This window comes from Carassius carassius, chromosome 31, assembly GCF_963082965.1.
Source record: "Carassius carassius chromosome 31, fCarCar2.1, whole genome shotgun sequence".
Classification (NCBI taxonomy): Eukaryota; Metazoa; Chordata; class Actinopteri; order Cypriniformes; family Cyprinidae; genus Carassius; species Carassius carassius.
The window spans coordinates 13,365,940-13,378,676 of NC_081785.1; the positions used below are offsets into that span (position 1 = coordinate 13,365,940).

A 12,737-nucleotide genomic window follows, 5' to 3' on the forward strand; every position below is an offset into this window, starting at 1 on the left:
AAAATAAAAAATAAAATTGTTTCATGTTAGCTTTTAAACTCACCAACATTATCATAATTTTGTCTTTTTATCAGTATTTACCATGTTTGAAGGTCTATGAGCCAATGTGCTTGACCAGAGACAGACAAGGAGGAGGAGATGAACCACTCGCAGGAAAATGAATGTGAACATCGTCACATTTATTATGGTGTCTGTAACAATGAAGGTCCTGCCTTTCAGTTAATAGAGTCAACATTTCTTTTTACTGTAGAATGCAAATACACATAAGCACCAGACTGAAAATTCAGTTTTTATCATAATTTGAGCTAGCAAAAATAGCTAAATCTATGCCACTATTGTTGTCATATTTATTATTTGTTATTGAGCTGATGTGATTTTTTTCTCTCTCTCTCAGATACGATGGACCAAGACAGCAGGAAGTGCTACTGACCGCATCCAGGACTCCAGCGTATTCAACGAGACACTGCGCATAACCCGCATCCAGAGGTACCAGGGCGGCCGTTATTACTGTAAGGCTGAGAACGGCCTCGGCACTCCCGCCATCAAATCCATCCGAGTGGACGTCTACTGTGAGTTAACAAGCTCATTCGCCTGTCAGCAAAAAACCATGCACTTGACACACACTCTTGCATGTCAACTATAGCTCGGTATTAGCTTTTGCTGACTGTGCCTGCATTTCTCTTTTAGCTTTTGAGATGCATAGTCAACCTTAATTCAGCACTTCACTTAAGTCCTTAGGTTACAATTTGTGGATAATCAGTTGGAAAGACACACTTATCAACAGAAGTGTTATACTGTAACTTCAATTTTATAAACCTACAAAGAAAAGGAAAAAGCGCTTTCTGATTGTAGCAAAAATGTATATATCAAAATTATATATTTAATATAAAAGTTATTTTATATAGTATATTATATTATTAATAATTATAATTGAGCATTGTAATGATTATTTAGATTATGAATTGAGTACTCTTAATGAAATGATTGAAGCTTATATACCTTTAAGCTTGCTGAAAGAACATTAAATTGCATTTCTCTTTTCTCTTTTCATGATTATGAAAATTAAAAACAAATGTAGTGTTTTTAAATGTTTTTATCCTTTGCTTGTTAAGCTATTGCAAGTGCCCATTATTCAAAACTATTTCTCTGAAAAAAAAGGATAAATGTTAGACAGAGTAATCTAAATAATTTATCATGGCTGGATGACCTTCCAGCATTGTTTATAATGGGCCAGAATGTTTTCTAAGCATCAATGCATCTCTCACAAGCTGCTTTATGCAGCTCGGAGAGAGACAGTAGCACAAATTCCAAGCATATTTTACATGCCTACTTTAGCACAATATTCGGTAACAAAACAGGGTGTTATAATGATTCAATCTTATCCTCTTAAGGAGCTAGCCATTAGCTGTAACCTTTGTGCCCTTTAGCAATGAATGTCCCTGAAATAAGTGTATAGTAAGTCTCTTTGAATAAAAGCATCTGCTAAATAGCTGCTTAGAAAATATTTTTTCCACTTATGGTTTCATTTAATGATACAGGCACAATAACAAAACGTTTTAATGACTGGGCAATAAAACAAGCAGTGCTCAAGGAAACAACATACTGTTAGGACATTTGCAAAAATATTCATTTAAATTCATCAACATTTTACCCCCAAGGCACTTTCTGTATAGTATTGCCGAGGTTTTCATTGCTGTATAAGTGAAATTTTCCAGATTTCTTTTTACATTTAGAATATTTTATGCATTTATTTCAAGGGACAGTAAATGCATTTATAATGTTATAAAATAGTTATATAAAAAAATGCAGTTTATTATTAAATGCAGAACTTCCTATTAATCAAAGAATCAAAAAAACATTAAGAAGCACTGTTTTCTACTACAATTTAAAATCAATGCATTGATAATAAGAAATGTTTCTTGAGCAATAAAATCAACATCTTAAAATGATATCTGCTAGATCGTGTGACACTGAAGAATAAAGTAACAATGAGTAAAATGCAGCTTTGCAATCACAGAATTAAATACATTTTTAAAATATTTCAAATAGAAAACAGCTCTTTTAAATGAAAATAATATTTCACAGTCCAACAGTTTTTACTATATTTTTTTATCAAATAATACATCAAATAATTCCTTTAAGCATAAGAGACTTCTTTCAAAAGCATTTAAAATTTTTCCAACCGTAGACTTAAAATATATATATCAAAGAATACATTGAGGTGTCTCATCATACTAGTGATTTATGGAAACCATTAACTCTGCTTATGTTTCATTACCACTTTATGTTTGAAATTATATTGAATCTGATATTGTTGGACTTAATATCTGGGCTATAATGGAGCATGTGTTATTTCATGTATTTCTTGTCTTCCACATTCTTATATCATCAAAAGCCAGACAGCCAGTTTTTTTTTTATGTGACTCATCATAAGAGCATATCTCATCTAGGTCTCTTTCAAAGAGTTTTGCACTCACACGCGTCATAATTTTAAGTCCATGAACACTTTTATTTTCTTCGAGATGCCACATGCCCTCATTATCGACTTAAAGGTACTTCTCGTTGAAGTTCTGGCAACCATAGACTTTGCTGCAATCAAACTCAAGCCTTTGAATAGGTAATGAAATACTTAAAATCAGAGGTTTAATGAATGAGTGAAATGAAAATGAGGATTTTTCTTCAAAGAGACATCAGTGTCAGTAAGCTAGCTCCCCAATTTCTAAATTTTTCAAAGGTTTACTCCTCTGCTATCAGAACCATCAAAAGCTATCACAACCTGTCAAAAATAGAGTTGTGTGTTGCCTCTGTTCCCTACAGACACGGAGGAGCCATAGATGTTGTAAAGTGATTTACGGTAGCACAGAGAGATGAATAGGAGGAGCGATGGACGATGGCAGGCAGCATTGCCGTGGGGAGACAATGAGGAGCAAGTCATTACCCTTGAATTAGAGAACAGGCCTCAGCTTGTCATTTTTATTCCAGGTTCACGGTGGACTATTCGCTGGTGGGCACTCACTTTTATTGATCAGAGACATGCTACTCCTGATGCAGTGATCAAAGCCTAGACACAATGATAAACAATGGGGGTATGAGTGGTTATGAACGAATGAATGAAATAGTGTCTCTTCTGTGGCTTGGTATGCTTCCAACATGTTTTTTTTTTTTTTGTCAAAAGCAAGACTGTACGACATTCACATTAGATGATTTGATAGAATTTTATGTAGAAAGGGCAACAGCACATCACATAAAAATAAATGATCATTCATGTTTTCATGACCGCTGGCCAAATTCAAAAACAAAAACTAAAATTGAATCATATTTGACAGCAAGGGGGGCCCCTGGTGTTTCGGGGGCCCTATGCAGCTTGTGTATTTTGCTTATAGGGAGGATTGCTTTGCTCATTTAATTTCAAATCTATATGACTTTCTATTTTGTAAAGCATAAAAAAGGTTCAGTATTACAACTATAACCTGGCGTGCTGGAAAATATCACCAATGCTGTCTGCCAAATAGTTATTGAGCAGATTGATTAATGATTAGAAAGAAAGATTTTGAAAGGCTTGGTTTATTTATAGCTAAGAGTCTAGGAAGGTTTTTGCTTTGAGGACAGTCTGTAAAAGCACATGCCTCCTCGTTCAAGCACTCTATGATAATTATTGTGGCTCTTGAAAAAAAATTGCAGTTGTAAAAATACTCACAATTCAGGTGCCAAAATAACAGGCGCCCCAGTGGTCTATCATTTTAGACATTATGTTTGCTGTTAATGCTTGTGTGTTTTTACACCCACTTACAGCTGTTTTCAATGCTTAAATTTATAGATTCCAAATGGAACTAAAATCCTACACAAAGAAAAAAAATTGAAAGAGGAATACTGATCCTTAAAAAATTAAGATTTCAGGTAACACTGCACAGTGTGATTAAATTTGTTAACATTAGTTAATGCAAGAACAAACAATAAACAATGATTTTTACAGATTTTATATATGGAGATGAATATTAATTTATAAATTATTATATTGTTTAATATGACTAATAGTATTTTAATTATGTAAACCATTGATAATTAATGTTTGTTCATGATTAACTATTGTTAATTCATACATTTATAAATTATTATATATACTTAATATATATTATATTATATTATATTATATATTATATATATTAGAACTTAATATACGCATTGTTGATTTTGGTTAATGTGTACTGTTCATTGTCACTTGTAATATGTTATATATTGCATTAACATAAAGAACCTCATTATAAAGTGTTACTAGATTGCATTTGATTTCAATAAAATGCACTTTAACTGCTATTTAAGGAGTTAGGTTGATGTTAAATGATGTTGGTGTTAAATATGGAGTTAAATAAAAATGTAGAAAGTAATTTATGTGTATCTTGGACCGTAATAAATAGGCTACTGTATGAATTGCGCTCCAGTAAATTTCAATTCTTTTATAGGCTCCTGCTGAATTTAGGACATTTTTGGCTCATTAAGCAATCCGACAATTTATTTCTTCAATCTCTGAGCAGCTTGGAAGGACACGGGGAAAAAAATCTGCTATATCACACTATAATGTTGGAATTATTCCACATTTAGAGGTATATTTAGCAACAATGTAATGATAGTAGTGGCACACAACTCTTCCTGGTGTTTGTACCACCATATGCATTTCAATTGAGCTTATGAATTTTTTGAAATTGGGGCAATAATATGGATGCATGAAGTGGGGCATAAATAAACCTAAATATGGATGTTTTCGTTTACCTGCATGTAACCCAGTTCTCAGTTTATTTACATTCTGTCATTTCCATACTTCTGTCCTACATGCCTGTGAATATTAAAGGCTTTTTTACATACACTACACATACACATTTTTCAGGGCAGTTTGAGCAATGTTAAATCAGTGTGACCAACCCATCCATTTACATTTCAGATTTAGATGACCCCATTGTGACGGTCCATCAGAGTATAGGAGAGGCAAAGGAGCAGTTCTACTATGAGAGGACAGTGTTCCTGCGGTGTGCTGCCAATTCAAACCCTCCGGTGCGGTACAGCTGGAGACGGGGAAGGGAGTTCCTGTCTCAAGGTTTGGACAAGGGTGTGGAGATCTATGAGCCATTCTTCACCCAGGTAAGACATTAGCTCAGACGTACTGTATTCACAGCAGTAATGTAATTTGGAGTAGACGTCACAGATACGGAGCGAATGCAAACCATTTTTACAGCATGACATAGCTATTTAAACCTATAACATTTAACATAACATTTACCAATTTTGTCTCACAATTCTGACTTTTTTCAGTTAAGTTTTTAAATTAAATATATGGCATTAGTGAAACAGCTTCACAAGCATCATACATTTTAAATACAAACTGCTTTAAATTCTGCTTAGATTAGTTATGTTTGAGGCCATTGTAAATAGCTGATAAACACTGTGCATTAGTATTGACATTTAACACTATGGGCCCTATCATACACCCGGCGCAATGCCTCGCAAGGCGCAGCGCAAGTGTGTTTGCTAGTTTCAGTCCGGCGCCGTTCGCATTTTCCCGTCCAGCGCCACGTCGTTTATTTTGCTAATGCATTTGCACCATGAGCGTGCTGGTCTAAAAAAGAGGTGTGTTTCAGGCGCATTGCTGGAGCATTGCTATTTTAAGGAGCTGAAAATAGACTGCACCATAGACCAACTCAAACCTGGTCTAAAGTCAATGGCGCAATATTTCTTTGTTATTTAAAGAGCACATTGGTAGAAAATGCGCCTCTGCGTGGGTCCACAGTGTACGTTGACTTTGCTTATTACACACATCCCTGTGCATCACACAAACATGCCAAATATTAAAAACTAAAGGATTACAGTGTAAAATAATAATATTGTGTAGGCTACATAAATATAAAAATGTAATGATGGATAGTCATAGCTTGTATTAGAATTAGGCTACCTATTTGCAATTCAGCATATTATTACTTATAATGATGAATGAAATTCTACTTCATCCCATGCCTTCTTCACCTCTGGAAGCTTTGGTGAATTCCAGCTTGTCCCGTAGATGATCTGCTCATGCACTTTAACTTCGAGCACGAGCAGATCGGTTTCTTTGCTTCAGAAGCGTTCAGCTTTTCCGCAAACAAATTCCGCCATGTAAATAGCGATCCGCCATGGCACGAGCGCATCTCGCTCTTAAAGGGAATGGGAGATGACACTCTGATTGGTTTATTAAACATTACGCCTATTACTTATTAAGAGAATAGGGACAACCCATTCCAAAAATGCGCTCCGGCGCACGGACCGTTTTTCCGTCGTTAAAATAGCAAAAGTGGATTTGGACACGGCCTGAGTTCATCTGCGCTATGCGCTTTACACTTTGTGTTTAGATTGTTAAATTAGGGCCCTAAAACTTTAATATCAGAGAACTATATTTTATTAACTTAATTGCGCTTGCATGAAAGATGCTGAAGCTATCAAGAGAGAAAAAGAGGGATCATCAGTTTGACAATGTGCGTGTTATCTGGTCCGGAAGGACACACATCATCTGACAGTAAAAAAACAAAAAAACAATTGCTTTCAAAACACAGTTATGTCACATCCAATAAGGCACAGTGATTGGCCCAGAGTGGATCCATCCTGGTAATTAGTCATAAGACATAGGGTATTTCATAGGGACCTGTTCCACTCTTATTCTTATTCCCTACAGAGAATCAATCACGCAGCATTAGTCTGTGCACTTAAGGGAGATTCTGCATGTTGTTTTCAATAGAGCCTTCTTATCTTTCAGCCTCTTCAGAACTATGAATATGAAACTAATGGGCTGCAGTTTTCTGTCAATGTCTCAGGTTAGAAACAGATCAAAAGCTAAGTATCTTCAGAAGGTTTTGGTATTAAGCAGTGCCACTATTTTGAACTGATGGACTTTAAGTGCCTATCTTTGTAGAACTGACCTCAAATGAAGATGATACAAAAATAATTTACTTATCAGATAAAAGTGAGCCACTTGTGCACATAATCAAATGGTTTTTAACTGGTTTGGCTTCAAAATATAAGCTTATTTATTTTGCCATCATAACCATGCATCATTATATGGTTAGTTGCATTTAATTATTAGTATTTGGCATTGTTTCCATGCTGTTTATGATCAGCATAGATCTGTGCCGATTTTTGGGGGCCACTAAGCACCAATTAAAAATCAGTGCTGTATTGTAAAATGAAACTCGCAGGACTTACAAATTGTGTAAGATTACCCTATAAAGCTCCAGCGGCCAAAAGGGGTCAAGACCAAAATTAGCAAATTATCAGAAGTCTTTTAAAGCACAACAAAGCTCAGATTAAAAAATCAGATTAATTGGATATGGCTACTTTTTTTCTCTCTCTTTGCTGATAGTATTCCGAATATTGCTTTATGCATGGAAAAGTTTTCAGTTTGTCAGTCGACAGTTTGTCTAACAAAACAGAAGTTAGAACTAAAGCAAAACCCATTGAGTTCCTGCTTTATAAAATGTTGTCTGCTTGGGTTGTAGGGGGAGACCAAGATCCTGAAGTTGAAGAACCTGCGTCCGCAGGACTATGCTAACTACACGTGCACTGCCTCTGTTCGCAATGTCTGTGGCATCCCCGACAAGAGTGTGCTATTTCGGCTCACCAACAAAACCGGTGAGAGCAATACCAATGGCTTCTCCTTGTGCACAGTATTGTGTTATTAGTCACCTTTTGCTTTGAGCCATCCAATGAGTAAGAAACTACATGCGAGCAGCACCACAGAAGCAACTCTCAAAAGGAAGTGCCCCGAGGCTCTTGTCACCACAAGTGCTGTGTGGTCTGATAATCAGTGAGCTGTGAGTGCTGCATGTGTTATTGAGTATGTTATGCCTGTTACATTTAGAGGCCTGCTGCTACTTTTCTCCTCCTTCATCGGTTGATGGCTGAAGAAACCGCCCCAGGCAGATGTTTTCACTGGCCTTGCATTTAATTCAGTCCACGGCAAAACCATATTCTTAAGGAAATGGCCCTGCGGGTCCCTGTGCTCCTTATCTGTCTCGGTGGGCTTCACATGCTGCTGCGACGAAGACCTGACCTTTACGGAATCCATTAAAGAATGAACAGAGTCAGCAGACCTTTCCCTTTGGCCATCTCTGTTTTCTATATCTCTCTCACTCTACCACCCCTCAAATCCTGCTCATTTTCTTGCATTATACTTCTTTCTCATTTCTTTCTCACATTTCTGGCAACACATCGGCTGGTGATGATATTCATGGCACAATCCCGGGGGTAAATCCCCAAGTAAATCAATCCCTTTGGGTGATAATTGTAAACACCACTTTTTTTTAAGTATTAACACATTAGGGTAATAAGGTAAACCACCATAATTGTCATCAAGCTATGACGGTATGTGAACTTTGTGTATATTTGCTGTAAATACTCACTTGAAGCTGGTCATGCACCTGGTTTTAGTTCCTGGTTTCGTTCCTTGAAAATTGGATCATGCCACTGAATTAATATTCATGAGTCAAGATGATAAGTTTTATAGTGTCTTCTTCCCTTAAAAGGGATACACCACCCAAAAATGACATTTTTCCCATCAATCTTGCTTCTAACTTGAAGACAGACTGAGAATTTTAGAAAAAATAATCCTTTTATGCGAGTCTATAAAATGCAACTCAACAGATTCCTCAAAGTTGAAACTTTAAAAACCAGGCAAAACAAATAGCATTGTAATCCAGTTCCAGTCCCCAGTTGTTTAATCAATGCGTTCCCAAGTGAAATCAGGGTGTGTGTTCGAGAGAAAAATACTAATATGCTAAACTTTTTAAACTATAAACCATCATTTCTGGCCAGCTGTGGTACATGCGTTCACTTGACGTAAACACAGAGGTAATCCATAAACCCCCAGCTGATGAATCAGTGTCTTCTAAAGCAAATCGATGTGTGTGAGGTGTGTGTGGGGAAAATACTAATATGTTAAACTATTTAAACTGTAAGCCATTGCTTTTAGCCCACTGTAATACACATTAATTTCAATTAAATGTCAAACGTGATGTACAGTGCAGCAGCACTCATGCAGGTTTCCTTTTAAAAAAGAAAATAGGTCTTCTACATAAAGATGATAAGAGTAACCCTGTCTGTTTTTGTCCTAGCCTCCCCGACTATTAAGCTGCTTGTGGAAGACCCCATTGTGGCCAACCCTGGGCAGACAGTAATCCTGGTGTGCATAATCTCTGGAGGCGAGCCCACCCCGACCCTGACGTGGGTTCGGAACACCGAAGAGCTTCCAAAGAAGAGTATTCTCAAGAGTGAGACCCTTACAATACCTGCCATCAGCACGGAGGATGCTGGTGTTTACAGCTGTGTAGCCAGTAACAATGTGGGAAATCCTGCGAAGAAATCCACCAACATTGTCGTCAGAGGTGAGAAGCCAGGCCTTGAGGCTTTGCTGGTTTAGTTTGTTTGTTCTTGATGTACAGTATCATAGGCATACCAAATATTGTTTTATCTGAGTTGGATGTTAAAGTGGCCTGGAGTGCATGTGTATAAGTATCTTTGTTATTGAACAACCTTAGAGTACGAGTTTGCATCTGGCTAAAACTAAAACTGCTAGTAGGTGGTGGTAAATATCTTTATGTGTAAGTAATTGAGTCATTAATTCATTTTTGTTTAAACTGCTGATTCTTTCAGGAATTAAATAAAAGGCTCACTTTCCGAATGGGCCATTGAATCATTGGTTCACACGATTCATTCAAAGCGCAGATTCATTCAGAAACCAATCACCGCTGTGTTGCTCGGAGACACACCACAGTTTTGCTGTGGCTTTATATGTAATATTTTCATTGCCAAAATGAAAATATTGTGTTTAAAATATAACACAATATTAACTTATAATTTACTGAACTGTTGTATAAAATCACATTTGCACTCATTCGGGACAAAAATATCTACGATATCTCTCGCTGCTCGTGTGATATCAAATATCATATGATATAAACATTAGGGCTGGGACAATAAATCGATGCATCGCGAATCATGAAATGATTCTGATTCTGCGATTTTCCGAAGGCATCATGATTCTCTTTGGAATCAATTCTTGAGCTTAGTTTTTTAACAGCAGGTGGCATTGCGTGCTTAAGAAATCGCAGAATTCTGCTTGCTTCCAGTTCCTTACACACGCACCATTTGATCCTAAAATAATAAAGTTTGAAAAGGTCGAAGCAAATTACAAGGCTGTTCACAGTCGACATGTGTTTACATTAATCTTGCATCATAAAAGCATAAAAGCCAATGTACAAGTACATTTTACCACTTGCATTAATCAGCTGAACACACAAGCGCTCTTTGTGAGCATTTGAGTGTGCGGATAAAAATTTGCCTAGAGCGCTATTTGAAATGTAAAATGACCATTGCAACAGGTCTGGGGCAGGGCAGTGCGTTAACTGCGTTAAAAAATTTCAATCATGTTAATTTTCCATAGCTAATTAATTAATTTAACACAAATTGACAGCCCTAGTTTACAGTTAAAATCAATTGAAAATTTACAACCAAAACAAACCACATCACAGTCCTGGAAACCATAGAAACATTAAATTTGTCAAGCCAATTTATTTATGTAAAATAGTATTAAAATTTGAAGTGCTCCCTCATGTTGTATAATTCTGTTTAGAAAGGTTAAGAACAAAATTACATTGTTAAACCAATGAAAAAAACTTTTTTCTATGCAAATAAATATGAAATTTGTATGTAGTTATCGGTGAATGAGACCCATTGCTTGAAAAAAATTTTTTTTTTTCACATTTTCCACAAAAATATTAAGCAGTACAATCTTTTTCAATATTGGTAATAAAAATAAATAATTCTTGGCCATTATTGAATCAGCATATTAGAATGATTTAAGTGATGAAGGATTCTTTGACACTGAAGACTAGAGTAATGACTGCTAAAAATTGAGCTTTGCCATCCCATGAATAGACTGCATTTTAAAATAAATCAAAATAGGAAGTAGTTACATTCAGTAGTTTTATTTTTTATTGTATTTTTATTAAATAAATGCAGCCTTTGTAAGCTTAAGTAACTTTTGAATGGTAGTGTGTGTATATAGGATGCTAATTGACAAAATGCAAATAGTCCATGTTAGTAATAACATGGGGGTGTAAATAGCATATCATTTCCTTTAAACTCAGTGTAAATTGCCTCTGCCAATAAGTTTTCAAGGCTCTCAAATTTGAAGTCAGCATTTTCCACTATATTCATTTCCATTTATCAATGCATAATGAATTACTTAATGATTATCATGAAGGTAAAATGACAGTACATGGGGTAATAAATATCTTGACAATGAATGCAGCATACAGTTGTGAACAATGAGTGACAGTATGCATCAAGAAAACAACCAAGTTGTGGTTTGAAGCTGATGTGAAACGACGAAGATGTTGCAACATCTTAAGCATTATTAGAAAACTATTTGTTGAAAGTTGCTTAAAGGTTTGAAAGACTGAGCATTGCTCTGAAATGTCTTATAAATAGGTGTTTTTCCAGCCAGCATCATTACCTAGTGCAATAAATATCCATGACTTTCACGTACTACATCTAGCCATAAAACAGAGTGAAATGGAGAAAAGGAGTTGCTTTTTCAGGCATCTGTGTGCGTGTGGGCTGCTCTCTGATGAAGCTTTACTATCCCTGCTTGGAGCAGCTGTTGTAGCTTACTTCACAGTTACTCCTTCTCAAGATTGATCCCCGGTGTGCTCAAAAAGCTGTTTACACATCTGGAGGTGCAGGTTTTTATGTGAATCCCTTACTGTCTGTCAGCTCACCTGGTCTGGGAAGAACAGTGAGATTACGCATTTCCATCGAGTGGGTGAGACTGTAGAGTATGATGGGAGTCCGATGTCTTGCCAGTGAGGAGGATCATCTTGGTGAGGTAGACGGCAGAGGGGAAAGGATCATAACAGAGAAAGAAATCTGCCATGTGTAATTCCCCAAGCTCTTCTCACAACAAATGGCAATAGTTTGTGGTTAGTAGCATTACAGAGAACTTGAGTTCCCTATTGTTCGGTCACTACGAGTTATGTCGTGACAACATATTGGGGTCTCATTTGGGAGCCCAATCATCTCTGAGTTTAAGAGAAAATGCCAATGAGTATTGGCTAGTGGACTTTGCATGCTGGGCCACTCCTCGTGCATACGGGTATATAAGACAACAGCGCGCATCCCAAGGGCGTAACTTTGGGTCTACCATTGGGGGGGTTAAACTCGCGGCATATTTATTTATTTATTAATTTATTGTATTATTTTCTTGTGTAAAAGGTAACATGCTAATTTGCATAATTTAATTATGCAATCCCCCCCAAAACGGGTTACTGTATTGGAGCAAACAGCAGTTACAATTCAGTGACATTGGTTCTACACAGTCCCTGGCACCCTCTGGCTTTACCTCATAGGACACTGGCAAACGAACATCTAGCCAGCCAACTCCAGTCAACAAAACAAATCATCAGCTAACTCAGTGTTTCTCAAACTTTTCTGCCATTCCCCACTTCAGAGGTAGGAAAGGGTTCCGAGCCCCACCTGTCCCCAATCACCCCAACAAAATGTTAATAAACTAGGCTTTAAGTTTAACTGTTAAAATGTATTTTATTAACATCACATTTTAAAAACTTAACATCAAATAACAGCATTAAAAAATTTCAAATAAAGAAAATGAAAGTGCAATTATATTATCACTTTGCATGAAATAAGACTCAAAATTAGATTAA

General features: G+C 36.4%; 1 protein-coding gene across 2 annotated transcripts in view; it reads left to right on the top strand.

Annotated features, from left to right (window-relative positions):
* The window catches only part of LOC132111588 (MAM domain-containing glycosylphosphatidylinositol anchor protein 2-like), a 178,674-nt gene that overhangs the window by 85,412 nt on the left and 80,525 nt on the right, over positions 1–12,737 (top strand). For both annotated transcript variants that reach the window (XM_059519025.1, XM_059519026.1), the window contains exons 3-6: positions 395–569; positions 4,937–5,133; positions 7,515–7,647; positions 9,129–9,398. In XM_059519025.1, the coding sequence (XP_059375008.1) occupies positions 395–569; positions 4,937–5,133; positions 7,515–7,647; positions 9,129–9,398 (775 nt within the window). The remainder of the gene's footprint in view (positions 1–394; positions 570–4,936; positions 5,134–7,514; positions 7,648–9,128; positions 9,399–12,737) is intronic.